Genomic DNA, 18,969 nt, shown 5'->3' with positions numbered 1-18,969 from the left:
TTGGCAAGAGAGCAGAACCAGCACAGGACTGAGTTTTTCAAAATAGGACTCGGGGAGTTTCCCCAGTCAGCTTCTCATCCCCAAAGGGCTGCAGCAGGAATCAGGAACATTTAGCCAAGCCATTTCCACAGGCAGGATTAGCAGACAGCTATGTGCAAAAGGAGGAAGTTGAACATGCCACCACAGACAAAAATTAACATGCCACACACCCACACAAAAGGTTAACACACCATACTTCCACACAAAAACTAGCACACCACACACAGACACAAAAATTAACCCCGTATGAATCAAAGACTACTGTGAGAAGTAACACTACAAATATTCTTGGAAGAAATCATCAACATAAATCTTAACCTTGAATTGGGCAATGGTTTCTGAGATCAGACACCAAAAGCAAGCAACAAAAGGGAAAATGAGCCTTGGTTATCTTCCAAGTGATCACCTTCTCTGCTTCAAAGGACACTAGCACGACTGCAAAGACAACATCCAAAAGCCACATAGCTGATAAGGGACCCGAATCTGGAATATATGGGCAAACTCACAGAACCAGGAGAAACCAAAACGCCCAGTTCCACACAGCAAAGGATCAAAGGGGCACTTCTCTGAAGCGATGCACAGGTGACAAGCACACAGAAGTGGCTCAAGGTAAGCAGCTCCCAGGGGACGCACAGCGAGCAAGACACCCTTCCACACCCACTGTGACACCACAGCCGCAAGACAGATAATGGCAAGTGCTGGTGAGGACGTGAGGAAATGGGAACCCTCATACTGCAGGTGGCAGTGCGGGAGACAGCCTGGTGAGGATTCAAGGGCTGAACCCGGAGTCACTGTGTGATCTAGTCCGTTCCGACGTCTATTCCTGAGAAACAAAAGCCTGTGCCCACCAAAAACTGTACAAAAGCAGAGCAGCATTCCTGTAAGCCCAAAAGTAGAAGCAGCAAATACGCAGGTGAGGAGCTAAGGGCGAAAACGTGGTGCGTGACTGGATGACTTAACAAAAAAGAGTGACGCTCTGACAGATGCACAACATAGACGATTCTAGAAAGCACGCTGAGAGAAAGAAGACAGTCCCAGACGACAATGTTGTGTGACATCATATATAACCGTGTTGGATGATGCCATCTGTCCAGGTTCCAGGTTGCCTGCATCTGGAGGAACTGGGGGCAAAGGGCAGCTGGGAGTCACAGGGTACAAGCTTCCTTTAGGGGACAAGGAAAATGTGCAAAAACTGACTGTAACTCGGAGGTGATGGTGATTTCGTGAATTTGTGAAAAACCATACCAGTGCATGAGAGTACCTCACAATGTTCATCAGAACATGAACTGATACTAGCAGCTATCAGGAAGAATGAAACTCGACCAGTGCTTGAAGAATGGACCCAACTGGAGGACGTCATGCGGAATGAGCCGTGTGCACCGAAGGACCAACACGGTGCGTTCGGCCCTGTCTGTGGGATCCACGATGTAAAGAGAAGCCTCTGTGGGTCAGCGCTGCTCTAAACGTTGCTTTGTGGAACTCGGAGTCCTCAGACTTAAGAACGTCATACAGCTCTAGTTTTGACGATCTGTGATTGCTTTCCAAGGTACTGTACATGGGTGAAATGGTCATTTTCTTCCATCTAAGTATTATTTATAGCTCTCATCGAAGTTCTTTTTGGTGTTTGCTTATTCAGTGAAGTGTAAAGCCTTTCCACTGAAATGTGAATCTATAAAATGTTATTGCAAAAACTAAAAAGATCAATGGAGAGGGAAGGACGATGGCACTGAGGGAAGGAGGGGAACGTCATTCCATTCCATTCTTGAACTATGAATCTTAAAAACTAATGAAGAATTAGTTTTTAAAAACATAAGTTTACTTCGGTGCAAAAAAACCCTTGAAATTCATGTGTTTTTTCATAACCCGCATTTTCCTATGAACTAGAACCACAGGCACAACCAAGACTAACTCCAGAGTACGTGACAGTCACAGATATTCAAACGCCTTCTAAGGCCATTTAGAAAGGAGATCCAGCTGTTCCAATGTGGGAGATTCACCCTAATCATGCCCTGCCCACAAGGAGAGCTAAGAATACCCCAGGTCACCTTGCAACCCTAGCAATGATGGACTAAGGTCTTCTCTACCCAGGGTTTGGTAAGCGCTTCTAGAGGCCAAGACCATGTAAAGATTCAATGCAAAGCTCACTGCCTGGTCGGCCTGGTCTCCCTGGTCCTCGAGCCCTCGGGAAGTAACACTGCACCAAAGCACCCAGTTTGCCGTCATCCCTGAAAACAGGCTTCCATCTTGCACCTGCAGTGGCCTTCAGAATGAGCATGGCAGCAGCCAGCTCCCACAAGCCACCATACACAGAAGCACAGGCAGACCTCCAGGCTTGCAGTGACAGATCCTCAGCAACCCGGCAGAAGGCACGGGATAGAAGGCACGGGACAGCCCCACCCCCACCCACTCATCAAGAACAGGAAGGATAGATGCCCATCAAGCTCACTGAGGAGGGTGGCAAACAGGAGAAGGGGCCGCACTGCCTCCCATGCCTCAGTGGCCAGAGTGGGAGGTAAAGGAATGGGGCAAGGTGAAGCTGTCTCTGGGGGCAGGGGAGGAATCAGGAGGGACCAGTTAGGTGGTACCAAGCGGACTGTCAACTAAGAGCCAAGAGCCCTGCTGGCCATCAGGGCAGAGAGGAAGAACAAGGATGTGTCCCCAAGCTGGTGGCCAAGGACAGGGAGGAAAGACCCAAGCTTGCTGCACACCAGACTCTGTGAGTCTCTGTTAGCCACCAGGCTGCTGCTTCCATCATTGGGGCAGGGTCCCTCCCAGCTTCCATTGGCCAGGTAAGGCTGCAGTGTACAGAGGTGCAAGTTCTACATCCAAGGGCGTCTGGGCTGGGCGCTGGGAGGCAGGTGCGTGTCCTACTCCGGGTCAGAGCCCGCACTTGAGGATGACGTGGTAGCCGTCATTGCTCTCAGCTGCAAGAGAGAAAACACCAGGTGGATTCCACTGGAAGGAGGCTGCACCCTTAACAGCCTTCGGGGCCGAGAAGAATGCTATCAGGGTCCAGAGCCGAACAAGGCTCACATTTCCTAAAAGGAACTACCTCAAAGAGACCTCTGGGCAAATGGTGGTTCTCGCAGATTGCATGTCGAGCATGCCCCAGACCCCTAACAGCACTGACAGACTCCACCCCCAGATCAAGGGCATAAGCGGCCTGGTGATGGGACGGTGCCCTAACCGCTGTCCCTCCCAGCTCTAAGGGAGGCCATGGCGAGTTCTGGTTTGGACTTTTCTCTGGCACTTTCTGCTGAGCTCTTCCTGGCCCAGCTCCTGGGCCTCCCACTCTGCTGGCTCATGACCCCAGACCAGAGACACCAGATGCACTGTGCTCCCGTGTAACCCAGAGAGCAAGCTGGCCAGCACAGAGAGCAACAGGGTCAAGGCTGGGACCCATGGGGGCTTGCTTCTTCCTGAGGCTGAACCCAGATAGGCCCTTTCGGAGGGACTCCTGGGTGCCAGCAGGTCCCCACATCCACTCAGCCCCCAATCTGCTCCAGTTCACGCACCACCACCGGAGAGCATTACCTTTTAATGTGCTGAGGATAAAACAAGATTCATCTTGGAAGTTCTGCACCATCTGAAAGGCAAACGAGGAGACACATTCCTTAGCCACAGGCTCAGCATGGAGCTGAGGGCAGCAGAGCCTGCAGATGGCTCTGTATGTCCACAAAGCCCTGAGAAGGACCAGAACAGAGGCAGCCTGGATCCCACAGCACGGGGCTGTGGGGTCCTGGTATTTGGCACATTCTGCTTCCCCCAGTAACTGCGTGACCCATGCCCTGTGATGGACACGCTATGGGGACTCCTGCCTGCACACGCTGAGTCCCCCTAGCGCAAAAATAAACTCAGAATGTTCACAAGGACCACAGTCTCTGACTTGGGAGTTTTCAGGGGTGGGTGGTTTATTTTAAAAATGGAGTTAGAGAGAAAGAGGTCTTTCACCCACTGGTTCTCTCCTCAAATGGCTGTAACAGCCAGGGCTGGGCCAGGCCGTAGCCAGGAGCCTCTAGGTCTCTCGTGTGTGCAAGGGGCCACACACCTGGGCCATCTGCTGCTGCTTGCTCAGGCCCTGAGCGGGGAACGGGATTGGAACAGAGCAGCTGGGATACAAACCAGCCACCCATGCAGGATGCTGCTGGGACAGGCGACAGCTTTACCCACTCTGCTACAAGGCCAGCCCCAAGCATTCAGCTTTTAGACTCTGGGGTTGCGGACCCCAGAGCCACGCAGACGCCCCCACATAAAAGGAACTCCACACCCGAAACACTGCTGGTCTTATGAGATACTCAGTCTCTAACAGTAATAAGTCAAAACATTTTGCAATTTCTTTCTAAAAAAAATCCTTCACCAAAGGATCTGTGTGCCGGGGTCCTGCAAGGACAGCAGGAGAGAGCACCTCCCTGCATCCCTGACTGGCCGCGTGGCAGGAAACAAACGATACAGCTCAGGTTTCCTACCCATCACCTCCCAGTGACCCTGGACCTCACCCTTTGCTTTCCCACCTGCAGGTCCTCCCTGTAAAACAGGGCCGCCGGGGTGACAAAAATGACATGTGACCCAGAGCAACGGACAGGCACCAGTGGGGGTAGAGCTCTGTAGGAAATGGCTCATGGGTAGGGTAAGGACGACTGGACGCATTCCCTCCACCAGAGGGAATGTGTGTGTACATAGCGGCCACTGTTGGCAGTGACAGAGGTCAAGAGCAGCCCGACATCGGGCAGCAGCAGATGCAGGACCAGGCGTGCCCTCCACATCTGGGGATCTCGGAAATGCCGTGTGCCAAAGGAAGCAATGGTAGGGGCACAGTCGTGACTGCCCGATGCAGAGTCTCAAGGAGGCAGTCAGACGACACTGAGAAGGAACAAGGAAGTGAGGGATACACAATGAAGGCTGGTGGGGGTAGCGGGGGAAAACACCAGGCCAAAGGGGTTCCTTATAGAATATTCTAGCAATCTCAAAGCTGGTGCCTGGGAACAACAATGATGTATTACCCTGGGCACACTCCAGATCTGTAAACTGTCTTCCACAAAATACAAATAAAGAACACTAAAAATAAACAGATGCAACTCAACACAACAGCAAGAGCTTTTTCCAGATATATACAGAGAGAGAGGCAGCCCAGCCCAGGTTATGGCCGCTCTGGATTAACGTGGCAAATCTCGCACAGCCATCCCCTGCTCCTCCCCACAGGACCTAATGATGCATGAAGTACATTCCCTCTATACTGCCAGTCTGCTCCATCCAGGACCCGGGCGGCCCCATCCCTTGGGCATGCAGAGCCCAGAACACTGCCCGTGTGGGCTTAATCAGTAACTCCCTGGTTTAATTAAGTGCCTTTGCACCCCAGGGGCCGGCTCTGTGGCTGGCTAGGCTGCCTCCAGTCCTCCAGGCAATTAGGAACCAAAGGTTTCCAATTGATTCGGGGTTAAGAGACAAGGAGACTTCAGGGAATACGAATCGCCTACTTAGGCGAGGTGGCACTGGAGCCCTGCTCTGCTTCACTTACTTAACGGCCTCTCAAGGGCCAGGGCAGGCGCGGGTGGGCGGTCCCTCCAGAGGCCCACCAAGGAGCAAGGCTTTCCCTGCCCTCACGGCTTTTGCCGAGGCTCCAGTGCCCCATGCCCTCACCTCTCCCCGACACTTCTGCAGGAGGCTCAGCCCCAGCACTCTGGGCTCCACTCTGATCTGAACCCAGGGTGGGAAAGCGGCACTTGTGGAAGCCTAGAGTCTACTTGCATGGAAGCCAGCCTGGATTGGTGACAAAGGCGGGTATCTTCACTGAGTTCACACACACCATGCCTGCGCACACCGGGGCACACGCACACTGCACAGAGCACATCACATCGCTACCAGATCCTCAGGGAGACAAGAGCCTTTCACATCTGCCTTCTGCTATGTGTGTCATATTGCTTGATTTCTCATACTGATGAAGAACCCTTTCTTAATTAAAACAGCACGGTGCCCAACAGAGATGCTGGCATCTCCATCCAGGCTCCAGTTCAGGTCCTGTCTGCTCCACTTCTCTTCCGACTCCCTGCTAATGGGCCTGGGAAAGAGGAAGAAGATAGTCCAAGTATGTGGGCCCCTGCCACCCATGTAGGAGATCTGGATGGAGCCCCAGGCTCCTGGCTGCAGCCTGGCTCAGTCCCAGCTGTTGTGGCTATTGGGGAGTGAAGCAACAGGTGAAATCTCTCTCTCCGTGTCCCCCTACTCTCTGTGTCTTTCTCATAAGTGGAACAAATAACAGTAATTAGCGATGGCCCAAGTACCATGGCCCACGCAGCCACGCCGGACACATGAACAGGAGTGAGCTGACAGCCATGGTGACAAGTGACAGATAATCACTATTGACTGCACCCCTAGGTCCTCTGCCTGCCCCCTAGAGTGACCGGCACCTGGCAGGGGCCCCACCGATCACACCTCCACTCTGCATTCCTCCTGGTGACTGACTCCATTCTCCTTGTTCCGCACCACAGCCTGTCCCACAGATCCACGCATGCCCTCGGCAGATGCTGACCTGGGGCTCTGAGGATCGCAAACCTCCCCAAGATCGCTCAGCACCAGCCCTGGGCGTCCTCAAGTCCATGCTGCGGCCACCCTTCCCACTCTCCACACCAGACCCCTCTTCTTCTCAAATCAAGACTTCCATGTCCAGCTGCGGGCTGAGACCAGGATTCCAGGACGGGTCGCTGGCTCACAGGTCCTCACTCCCAGCGGGTGGCCCGGGTGCCTCAGTTTGCTATCTGTGAGACGGGGCACGAGGGGCAAACGAGGCACCAGGAGCCAGGAACAGCAAGTGCTGCGACACCGGCATTGGTCACTGCTATTGTTTGGCAGAGGGATGCAGGAAGAAGCCTCGAGGCCTCTGCCCTGGACTTGCATAGTGCCCCTCTGTTGACAGGAGCAAGCCCAGTTCCCACAGCACCTGGGAACCCTGCTGCCTCCGCTCAGACCCTGCTCATGCCACTGTTGCCCCAGACCCACACTGCAGCAGCTCATTCGCCATCCACAAAAGCCCTGCTCTCCCCTGCAAGCTGCAGCCTTGCCGCACCCTTTTCCCACTGCCACAGCCCTGCTCTCCCCTGCAAGCTGCAGCCTTGCCGCGCCCTTCTCCCACTGCCACAGCCCTGCTCATTCCCATCAAGAAGGCAGGGGCACACGGTGCTCTGGTGCTTGCTCAGCACCCAGCCACCAGAAGCAACCACTAGCAACATCAGCACTGCCCCTTGGAGTGAGCAGGTGCAAGCAGATGTGGCCACAAGGGCGCCCACCAGGCACAGTGGTCCCGCAGCACCTCCTCCCAGCCTCCCAGCGCAGCTCTCACTCACCTCGTTGCTCACGACCACGTGGATGCCCGTGGGGCCCTGCCGGTACACCCGGTGAATGTGCTGGGGGGAGATGCTGTACAGGCTGGCAATCTTCTCAATAAGTTCCAAGGCGGTCAGCTCCTCCAGGAAGATAGCATGGTACACTGCGGGAGGAACAGGAGCTTTCTGCGTGAGGAACCAAGACCCACGAGCCTGCTATAAGGATGCCAGTGCCTGCGCAGTTCAGTGGGACTGGCTACGAGGCTGAGGGCACCACGCAGCCTCTGCAACCATCCATGGTGGACACAGGCCTGGCCCCACCTCTTTAATACTGCCTCAGTCTCTGGTGGGCGGCAGTCTGAAATGTGGAGGCTCCTGGACCCTCAGACCCAGGCCCGCCCAGAGAGGGAGCGCAAACAGGCCAGAGTGGCCAGGTTCATGGACCAACGAGACATGCACTCACTTCAAGAGGAAGATATCTGAGGCCCTGCCCAGAGAGCGGTCAGCTGGCCGGGGCACATTCTCCCCTCACCCCTGCCACTGGTGACAGGCCCCAGCAGCTGCTGCATGGGGCACAGATGGGCAGGAGATGCCCTGGGGAGCCTGCATTGGAGTCCCAACTCTGCAAATGCAAACCCTGGGAGGGGCACGAAGCCCCTGGGTCCCTGTCACCATGTGGGGAGACATGGATGGCATTTCAAGCACCCAGCTTGGGCCTGGCCCAGCCACAGCTGTTGTGGTATCAGGAAAATGAACCCAAGGGTGTGAGATTTTTCTTCTCTCCCCGCTCTTTAAAGAAACACAAATGCATGAGATTGTAAACTAAACATACCCGGACCAAATTTGAGCGGTGTGACAGCACACAGCTGGCGGGGTGGAGGGCTCCCCTGAAAGGGGCTGGCAGAGGTCTCAAGCCTGGCCATTCAGAAGGATTCCTGTGCCAGGGTTCAGGCAGACTGAGCCTCTGTTCAGAGTCGTCTCTGCTAAGTGAGCCTGTAGGGCCAACCCTGGGCAAGAGCCCCAGGCCTCGTCCTAAGACCCCCTTCTCCAACAGAACCCTAACAGAGAGCTCTTGTAGCCACTGGGTCACTCTCCAAATGGCCTCAGCAGTCAGGGCTGTGCCAGGAAAAAGCCAGGAGCTTCTTTGGGGTCTCCCACGCAGATGCAGGGTCCCAAGCATCTGGGCCATCCCCACCCTGCTGTCCCAGATGCATTAGCGGGGAGCTGGGTCAGAAGTGGAGCAGCTAGGACTCGAACCAGCCTCTGCATGGGATACCAGCACTGCAGGTAATGGCTCTACCCACTATGCAACAGTGCCGCCCTGCCCCCATCGCTGCGTTTCTTCCTCCTTTTCATCTTTTCAGAGTCAGCTCCTCTCTGCCCGATTTTCCTCCCAAAGCCAACTCCATTTCTGGCTAAAAAGCAGCGGCAGATCTGCGGGCTGGCACTGCGGCTGTGACCCTCCTCCTGGGCCGTGGCTGTGCTGCTGACTGTGGCCAGCAGTAGCACTGAGCGAACAGAAGGCCAGCTGGCTGTGCCAGCACCCAGCCAGCAGGCTAGGAAGGCAGAGAAGGCACAAGCTCGTCCCTGGGCAGTCCTGGGTGCCTGCCAGGCCTCTGCTCCTCACTGGAAGGAAGACCGGAACAAGCGACCAGTCCAGGAGCCTCAAAGTGTGCCCAGGACCCGCTGTGGGAGGAAACAGTTGCCCTTCCTTCACCGGTGGGAACCCAGGACACAGACTCCACGAACAGGTGTACAGCAAGGGCCTGAATCCCTGAGGGTAACACAGGGCCCCGACTCACCACACAGGCTGCTGTCCCCGCCACCCTCCCGCTTTTGCTGCACAGGCACCCGGCTCTGCTCCAGCTCCTGGCACACATAAATGGTCATCTTCGGCCTCACATTCCTGGTGGGTGGACACAAGAGACAAGTAGCAGGTGCACGGTCATCTCAGAACATCCAAAACCCAGGATAGAAAGAGCAGTGGGAAGGCCAGGACAAGAGGCCAGTGGAAGAGCAAGTGTCATTTGTGGGTGGGGAGTGCAGGGACAGATAGGCCTTCCCCTGTGGCCTGCCCCAGCGGCCTCCTGAGGGTGACCAAGACAGAACTTCCCCCACCTTCTCCCGCATAGTCCACAGTGGCCTCCCAGGCCTCGCCACACCCAGCGCACAGGCCCCTTCCAAGCCATGTAGCACTGGGGGTGGTTATAGGTCTGCAGCAGGTGGATCTCGGCTTCCCACTCTGGCCTCTCACTCTGCACCTGTCTGGCATGGGGATGATCATCTCAACTCAGTACAGTGTAAGGGAATACAAATGTAGCCACCACATTAGCACAGGCAGCCAGAGGCTCCTGCAGTGGACAACGTGGCTGAGAACAATGACACCCTACAGCATGGCTGGCCCTGCTCCTGTGCACTGCCACGAGATGATAAACACCTAGGGTGGCCCAGGGCTCCTGCGTGGGTGGCAGCCTAGAGCCCAGGGCCACCCAAGACTGGAGAACCTGGGTGAGCAGCTCGGCGACAAGATCTAGAAGCACCCTCACCCCTTCATCCCAGCTGTGTCTCCACACCTCATTCCCGGCCTTCAGCCCTGGCCCCTGTCATTCAGTGTGCCTGCGGCTCTCCTGCAGCCTGAGGAGTTAGCACGCACCTGCCTTTGATGGCATTGAAGAGCCGGATCCCATCCGCGGGCCCGCAGATCTGCACCAGGTCATCTCGGGACATCTTGAGCAAATCGGCACCTGGACAGGAAAACGCAGCCACCCTTCACGGAAGGGACCCAGACAAAGGGCCCCAACATCCACACTGCAGGGGGGCCAAGGGACGCGCCAGTCTCACTCTGGAGGAACAACGGACAGCCCAGGGAGAAAAACAGTGAAGCAGCCAGTGACCCTGTGAGACCCTGGAAGCCCTGCTGGGGTTCAGGGGGCACGGACATGAGCCAGGAGAGCCTCACCACCATACTTCTGACTGGCACTCCATCTGAGCCTACGAGCACAGCTCCCACCAGCACACTGGCAGTGTGACGAGCACATCTCTTGGTGCAGAGGCCAGCGCGCCTGAGCACACCCTGGGTCTCAGTGACAACCCCCTCCGCCCTCTCTGCCTCCACCCAGGGCTCTGCTCCCCCAGGACCTGTGACTCCCAGCTCCCGTCTTCCCAGGTCCCAGTTCAGTGTTCATGGGACTCATGCCCATGATTAGCAATGCTCCCTTTCATGTAACACCCGCCCCTCGTGGGCACCTGGGTGCTGTCCAGTCTGTGGCTGCACGAACAGCCTCTAGGAACTCTCTCACACGTGCCCATAGGGTCTGGGCTAGACAACCAGGTCCCAGGGCACACAAGTGCTGGGTTCTAGCAGACCCCAGCCAGCAGCAAGGCACATCGGATCTCCATGCACTGCAAGCAGAGTCGGACAAGGACTGGCCCAGCTCCAAAGGAGCCCGGAGGGTGGCTGTCCCCTGGGAACAGAGAGAGTGCTAGGAAGAAGGTGAGGGGCGGGCCCCAGCCACACCAGAGGCATAGGCGTCTGGCCTCAAGTCTATGTCCACTCCCTGTAAGCGCACACCTGGGCGGCAGCAGGGGTGTCCTGAGTACCTGCGCCCCTGTCATCACACAGGTCTCGAGAATGGGACCGAGTCCACGCTCTCACCCAAGCAGGCACAGTCCCGGCTGCCGCAGGAAGTTGGAGTGTGAACTAGCAGATGGGAAATACCACTGATGGTGGACTGACGGTGGACTGGTGGTGCTGGAGGACGAGGCTGCTGCAGTGTGGCTCCCACCCCCGACGCAATGTGCCTGGCTCACAGCTTCTGCGAGACCACCGTAGAGAGGAGAACCCCCTCCCCATCTCTCCCAGATCCCGGCCGGGCACAGGCGCATTGGCAGCCAGCAGAAGGCTAGGAAGGCCGAGAAGGCACAAACTCTTCCCTGGGCAGTCCTGGGTGCCTGCCAGGCCTCTGCTCCTCACTGGAAGGAAGACCGGAACAAGTGACCAGTCCAGGAGCAGCCACTCTGCTTGGCTACAGGCTCCATCCGCTCCATGAAGGTGTAGGGGGATCATGACGGGGCCATGCAGACCACTCCCATGAGTCCACACTCAAACAGAAACTTCCTGGGCTGCCTCTGTGTCTCCAGCTTATGACCAGGGTCAGCCCCAGGGACCCAGGGCAGGTCCCGGCAGACGCGATAGGGGTGTCACAACGCCCACTTACCAGAGAAGCTGGCAAAGAGCCGGCAGAACTGTGAGAATCTGTTGCGGTGGAGCCATTGCTGGGCGTCCTGGATGGAGGCGGACGGGAGAAGGTGCTGCAGGGAGACAAGAGGCCTTGAGCCGTGGCCCACAGCCTGGGAGGCCGCCAGCCAGCCGTGGCCCACAGCTCCTGGGGCCGCCAGCCAGCCGGGACGCCCACGCATGCACACACTTACATCACTGCCCAGTGGCAGGGCCTCCACGGGATGGGTCGGGGAGCTGTTGCTGCAAAGGGAAAGGGGCCATCAGTGAGGACAGGGCTCTTCCAGTCGCAAGGAGGCCATGCCTTCCCCAGCCCTGCTTCAGCCACAGTGCTACATGGTTTGTCGGAAACAAAATGGCTCCTTGTGGATGTCCCCAGGGAGAGAAACGGCAGCCGGTATTCCCAGCCGAGTGCTCCAAACTACCAGCTGACCTTTGCCAGACAGGAAGCTTGCGCTGCCAACACACACCCCACCCCATTCCTGACAGCTTCTCACAGTCCCAACCAGTCCCGACATTAGGGACTCAGGTGGGGCCGCGGCTGCATGACCTAGTGCCACTTTCCTGTGTGCCCATGGGGGGCAGGAGGAGCTGCCATCATCCCCAGGGCTTCTCCTGTAAGCAGGACACTTCCCTGAAGGTCAGCTCAGGGGAGGCTGTGACCAGAACGCCCAGGCATGGAGCTGAGAACTGAAGCGCAAAGAGGGACAACACTGACCATCGTGCAACCCTGCAAGAAAGTGAATGCCACGGACCTGCACACGGTGCTGGGTGCGGCTGGCTGTCACAAGGCCAGTGTCTTACAGCACAGGCTGCCCCACTTGTGATCCTGTTCCCTGCCTCTGCACCTGGGAGAGCAGCGCAGGACGGCCCAGGTGCACGGGCCCCTGCACCCAGGAGGAAACTCCGATGAAGCCCCAGGCTCCTGCCTTCAGGCTGACCCAGCCCCAGCTAATTCTAAGTCTAATTAGAATTCTCTAATTCTGTCTTTCAAATGGGTAAAATAAATCTTAAAAGGAAGAAATCAGATGAGTTCTGCCTGCTGTGCAATGACTACACTCCCACCTGCTGACACTGCCTGGCTTGGCTGCTCCCTGGCTCCACCCAGGCTTCAACTCAGAGAGCCATCACAGGGAGGTCATGGGCCGTGCCACCCAGCCTGCACAGCCAGAAAACTGCCCTGTGCCCATGCAACCGACAGCCAGGCTAGCTCGGAGCTCTAAGCGCCGAGCCCAGGGAAGGCACATGAGGGGTCCCATATCACCCAGAAAATGTACACAGGAGCTGCAGAGGACAAACAGTCAGGGCCTCCCAGACACCCCCACCAGCCCAACAGTGGCTCTCAGAGGCCCTTCTTCCCCAGGGCACACAGGAGGCTGGCCTGGGTTTACTGGGAAAACTCTGGGCTTTATAAAGTCGATGGAAATGGCTCTGAGTGCAAACAGGTGCATGGATGTCAACACAGCTCAGACAGCTGCCGTGAAACCCACAGGAAGGGGGACAGTGCAGGCAGGAGGACCAGCGTCCTAACGGCACGGAGCAGGGAGCACAGGACGACGTACCCTTCGCCAAGGCTGAAGCTGTTGGGAGAGCCGTTGTAGCTCGGGGATGGGGTGCTGTTCACCTGATAGGCGGCATCGGGCCACGGTGAGCACTGCAGGGAGACAAGAGCAACAGTTCCAGGAGCGGCCAGAGGCCCCAGCATGCTCACCCTCCAATCCCTGCCCAACATGGCCTGCATTTACCCAGGGGGCAGCGGGCTATGGAAGCCCAGAAGCCAAAGCAAGCAGCAAGGAGGCTGGAGGCTGACGGAGCCAGCCTGGGGACAAGCTAAGTGCGAGTGGTGTCTGTGAGCTTCCTTTGGTTCAAACCCACAGGGACACAGCAGCAGGCAGGTGACTCCCGGTCAAAGGGAAATAGAGGGCTGAGACAGGGTCACCTCCAGGACAAACAGACGTGGCCAAATGCATGGCCCAGGAGAACCAGACCTTGCCCAGTGCCAGGCAGCCAGCAACACTCAACACCAAAAGCAGCACCACACAGAAAACGGGAGACAGCATGCCAGTGGAGTTTTCAGCAGGTGAGCTCTCGCCATGGCACCTGGGCAGCTCAGGTCTCCTGGGGCTACAGGGCACCTGTCAATGCTCACATGCAATCCTGCCCCCAAAAACCACTAGCTCAGAAGCAAAAACCAAAAGCAGGCGTCTCCCCAAAAGCAAGCGAAGGCAGACGGGATTCCCACACACAGGGCCCTGGGCTCATGTCCCGTGGAGTAGACCCAGCTGAAGCCTCCCTGTGGACCGACGAGCACCCACAGGAGCTCTGTCATGAGTGCGTGGGCTGCAGTGTGCTGGCACCAAGCCTTACAGCTCCAGGTACTTTGTCTCCACCAGGGAAGGAGGAAAGAGGTTGAAGCTCGGCTGGGGAGAGGACGGTGCCCCTGGGGCAGGCAGGCCAATGCAGGAGGCCTCCCAGGCAGCGCCACAGCACAGGCATGGAGAAGGCACGTGAACAAACTGGGCTGAGTCCCAGGCCATCAAGGGCAGCCTTTGCATCTGTCACACTGATGGGGCAGGGCTCCTCTCATCAAGGTTATGGCCACAGCTACCCTCAGGTGAAGTTCCAGGCCCAACCACAACTTAGCTCTTACACTGCCTTACTGCAAACACTCCTCTGCATATGGCTTATTATGCACGTGCGGGCGTGCACACACACTCACACACACACACACACACACACACACACATCACTGCTGTCAGCCATGCTTCTCTAACATGCTCTGCTAACACACTTTGCCCTGCCATGGCCACTCATATAGGTACAGGGGCATTCTGAGAAACTGCAAATACTCAGTGGACAAGCACCAACAGTAGTAGATCCAACTACAAGCCAAGTGGGTTAGTGGATGTTCCAAAAAGATCTGAGGCCACGCAGGCTAGCCCAGCAGCTAAGATGCTCACATCCCACACTGCAATGCCTGGATCGGAGGGTGCAGGGCCGCTCCAGACTCCAGCTTCCTGCTCACACACCCTGGGAGGCAGCGGGCGATGGTGCAGCTCATGGGTCCACCACTCATGGGGGTGACCTGGCCTTTGCTCCTGGCTCCCAGCTTCACCTTGGGCCAGCTGTGGCCACTGCATTTGGGGAGTGAACCAATACATGGGACTCCCTACCTGTCAAATAAAAAATAAAAACAGCAAAACGCAGAGCCCAGTAAAAGAAAAGCCAACTCCGACCCAAGCAGTGAGAGCCTTGGAAGCCCCCCCAGGGCGTCATGCTGGTGAGAGCAGGCCAGCACAGTGTCAGGGCGAAGAGGAAATGACTCCAACAGCTACTGGATCAAGAGAGAGGCTGGCAGCTGCATTCCATGTCCACCCCAGGTGCTCTCCCCCATGCACGTCTTCCCAGCCGCACGGTGTGAGGCGGAAGAGCCTGTGAGCCACATCCCACCTGCCAAGAAGCTATCCAAGAGGAATGCTGCACAGCTGGGCAACGAACCAGAAGGCTTCCATGCAGGAGTGGGGGCCTCCAGACCAGCTACCAGATGACAAGAGCGGGGTACAGAGCTGTGCCACAGACACACAGGTATGCAGCAAGCACTCACACACACACAGACACACACACACACAGTGCATCAGGGCAGGCACTCCAGGGCAGCTCCAGGCAGACACTGAAACCTGTTCCACTCTGAGTCCCGTGAGTAAGCAAACGGAAACAAGCACAGTTGGGGAGGCACACGTGGATTCCTTCAGAAGCAGCAGAGGGCTCTGAGTGACCCAAGACAGCTCCCCCACAGCAGGCCTGATCAGACGGACCATGACAGGATTGAGTGTAATTCCCCAGGGCTGGAGCCACAGCTGGCTCCTGTGCAGAGGCCCCGGGGCTCTGTGCACCTCTGTGAGGATGGTCGTCTCATAGGACGGTTGGTACTTCTCCTTCTCCTGGGCAGTCCGCTTCTCCATCTTCTCCCGGTCAGTCTTCTGCTTGCGGTCAGCTCCCTTCGGCTGCAAGCACATGGGGCCAGTTAGCGCACAGCAGGCAGGGGTACCTGCAGGCACACGGGACCGGTCAGCACACAGCAGGCAGGGAGGGACAGCTGGTGGCACACGGGGCCGGTCAGCGCACAGCAGGCAGGGACAGCTGCCAGCACATAAGCCCACCTTACACAGGGCCCAGAACAGACGGACGGGGGGAGCTCAACACGGGATCAGCCTCCTGCCTGTCACCCTTCCCTGCCCACAGGCTGTCAGTCGGCTCTCGGTGGCCTCTCTGCTGCTTCCAAGGAGATACTGCGAAGAGACTGGGGCTCATGAGGGAAAGGAGCCGCTCCTCCCCTGGAGTCAGGAAGCACCACAGGGATGACTGACGGGACATGGAAGAAGCATGGGCTGCTGGGCGTCCTGGCCACATGCTGAAGCCTTGCTGGCCTAGCTGCTGGACCCCAGCAGCCAGGGTTCCCAGGAACTAGGATGTGAACAATGATGGGCACGGCACAGGGCTCTGCCCAGCCTGGCTGGTGGCACCCTGGGGACCCAGTTTGGACTGGGACACTCTTGCATGAGGCTGAGAGGCCATGGGGATAGCACAGCATCTCACACCAAGGCACAGCCTGCAAGGAAGAGAACTGCTGCCCCGAGGGTGCTCCCCGGCTAGTGGGACCACAGGTGGGGTCTGAACCTGGCAGACGGCGGTGACCACAGGCTGCGCCAGGACCACGGGCTGTGCTGTCAGACATCCAGAGGGAACAGCTACCCAGAAATACTGTGGCCGTGGCCAAGAGATCTGCAGAAGGGCTGGCCCCAAGGAGGGCCCACCGGCTATGTGGCCTTATGTGGCACGCAGTTGCTCAAGCTTGAAGGCCAAATGACTTTAGAATGCGGGTCAGTAAACTGCCACGGAATACAGGAAGGTGCCTCGGGACCGTCTGGCAGGCCCCATGGAATCACAGGGCTCTTGGCAGAGGAGGCCAGGGTGATGCCTACTTTCACAGGCTGTGAGGGACTCCGAGCCAAGGAATGGAGGGGCCCCAGGAGCCGGAAAAGTCTTGGAAATAGATTCTCGCTTCAACTCTGGGAAGGAATGTGGACCTGTTCAGAACGTCAGTACAGTGACAGGAAATGAGCGCACGGGTGTTTACGCTCGGATGCCCAGTTTACCTAGCAGCAACAGACACAAACACGGTGGAAGGGCCAACTTCCTTGGGAAGCTTCATAATCCCAAGCAGGTTTCCGAAGGCTCCCCAACAGGCACTGGCTTCTCTCTCCGGCTGGGCCAGGGTCACCGCCTAGCCACGGGGGCCGAGCACTCAGAGCCTCATCAGGGCTGCACTGTCTCTCGCCCCAGGCCTCAGGCAGCCCAGTCCTACCCCCACGGCTCAAACGGGAGCCTCAGAAGCACCATCCACCAGGCAGACTCCTCTGTGCACCTACACCTGCAGTGAGTGGCGAATGACTCAGATTCCTTCCAAGGGCTTCCTGGGCACCAGGCCTGCAGAAGATGCTACAGACTGGGCAGTGGCACTGCCCTGTCTAGCAGGACACCAGGCCCACCTGCCACTCAGTCAGCAGGCTCATGGCTCTACCAGTGAGCATCCATTCCCCACCCAGCTGAGCTCAGGAAGGTCACTGCTGCCCCCAGAGTTGCTGCTGGTGAGCCCCTGTCCAGAGTGACTCCAGCCCCAACAGGTTCCAAATCCTCCTGAGTGTGAAAGAAGGGGCATGCCAGCACGGCTTCAGGGGCAGGTCATCTGGGCAGTCCCTGCCTAGCGGTGGCCCTGCTCTCTCCGTGGACACTTGCTGGAGCTGCCCAGGCTGCAGGGGTGGGTCATGCCCCGCATCTCCCAGAAACCACACGGGCCAACAAGTGGGAAAACTGGTCTTCATGCTCAGGAAGCAACTGGGGCAGATGACTGCAGGGACAAGGCAGACAGACAGCAGGGGCACCCCAACATGTTTCTTCCCCCAAGAGGTCAGTACGGAGGGCAAACAGGCCTTGGGGCTTAAGCAGGAGAGGTGCGAGGCCTCCAGCGCCGTGGCAGCGGACCTAGCAGCAGGCACTTGGGAGCAATTCCAAATGCTTAGGAGAAACAAAAATCCCAAATTGGCCGATCACACCATCCTCACAGCCTTACGCTCACATCTGGGGTCCCGACACTCCTGATAAAAGTTGAGCCGCTTTCACGTAAGGCAGGGCTGGGACCCCGTGGCTGGGACCCCGTGGCTGGGACCCCATGGCTAAGACCCCCGCTTCCTACCTTGAACACCTTGATCTGGCAGCTGGCCGAGTGCAGGTGCTCCGTGTACTCCCCATTCTCATTCTGCTTAAACGTGTCAACCTGCACACGGAACGGCACGCCCTTCTCACCCCCGTGCTTCCGCGGGGTGAACTCTGTGCTGATGCAGTGCACCTGGGAGGAGGGGGGAGAGCAGGCAGCAAGATGAGGGGTGCAGGGTGGGGTTCCCCAGGACTGTGCTCCATATGTGAGTCTCCTAGTCTGCCTTTTGCTCTGCCAAGACCCCATGCAACACCAGTGGCCTGATAGCTCCTAGTCCCCATGCAGACAAGATGCACCTCCCATCTCCATGCCTGTGCTTGGAGGCCTGCCCACCTGGCTCAGGACACTGTCCCCACAGGCACCCACCCCACTCCCGGCAAGTCCTACAGACTTCAGAGCAGCCCAAGTGCTCTCCAGCACGCTGGCTTGAGCACAACCAGAAGCTACAGGAATTGCCATGTGTCCAGGAGTCCGAGTTGACATCCCTTCTCTAAAATGTTGGAGATCAGAAATATTTCACATTTTGGACTTGAGCGAATATTGACATAGATTTTACCATTAAGTATTTCTAAAACCCAAAAATCCTAAAGCCAAAAATGCTGTGAAGTACAGTATTGTTGAGTTTCTTCTTGCTCAACATCTCAGGTTCTGAAGCATTTCAGGTATGAGCTTTTGGGTGCAAGACACAGAAGCTCCTCACTACACAAGGCTTCCAAAGCTGAGTGATGGGCTGTGGCATGGCAAGTAAAGCCACTGGCTGGCATGGCAGCTTGTAGGCACAGGTTCAGGACTAACCAGGCTGCTCCACGCCCAGTCCATTTCCCTGTTAATGGCCTGGGAAGGACGGCCCAGGCAGCGGGCCCCTGTACCCAGGTACATGGAATCCCTGATGAAGTTCCTGTCTCCTGCCTGGCCCAGCCTCGGTGCTGCAGCCACTTGGGAAGTGAACCAGTGGGTGGAAGATCTCTCTTTTTCTCTCAGTCTCTCTCTCTCTGTTTTTCCCTTTCTCTACATGACTTCTAAATAGATATTTTTTTAGAAAAAAAAAAGCTAATAGAAAAATGTACATTATACCTTAATTCCTAGTTTCTCATAAACTGTTT

General features: G+C 57.0%; 1 protein-coding gene across 1 annotated transcript in view; it reads right to left on the bottom strand.

Annotated features, from left to right (window-relative positions):
- Positions 1-2,793: 2,793 nt before the first annotated feature.
- Positions 2,794-18,969, bottom strand: part of TFCP2L1 (transcription factor CP2 like 1) — a 45,257-nt gene continuing 29,081 nt past the window's right edge. The window contains exons 6-15 of the mRNA XM_041000199.1: positions 17,846-17,998; positions 15,486-15,596; positions 13,155-13,246; positions 11,787-11,835; positions 11,573-11,666; positions 10,009-10,099; positions 9,158-9,261; positions 7,377-7,519; positions 3,574-3,625; positions 2,794-2,963 (exon numbers count right to left, since the gene is read on the bottom strand). Coding sequence (XP_040856133.1) covers positions 2,917-2,963; positions 3,574-3,625; positions 7,377-7,519; positions 9,158-9,261; positions 10,009-10,099; positions 11,573-11,666; positions 11,787-11,835; positions 13,155-13,246; positions 15,486-15,596; positions 17,846-17,998 — 936 coding nt within the window. The 3' untranslated portion in view covers positions 2,794-2,916. The remainder of the gene's footprint in view (positions 2,964-3,573; positions 3,626-7,376; positions 7,520-9,157; positions 9,262-10,008; positions 10,100-11,572; positions 11,667-11,786; positions 11,836-13,154; positions 13,247-15,485; positions 15,597-17,845; positions 17,999-18,969) is intronic.

Source organism: Ochotona curzoniae, unplaced genomic scaffold, assembly GCF_017591425.1.
Source record: "Ochotona curzoniae isolate NIBS_2020 unplaced genomic scaffold, NIBS_Ocur_1.0 scaffold_2217, whole genome shotgun sequence".
NCBI lineage: Eukaryota > Metazoa > Chordata > Mammalia > Lagomorpha > Ochotonidae > Ochotona > Ochotona curzoniae.
Note: the sequence above shows the minus strand (reverse complement) of the source record. Positions and strands in the feature narration are given on the sequence as shown.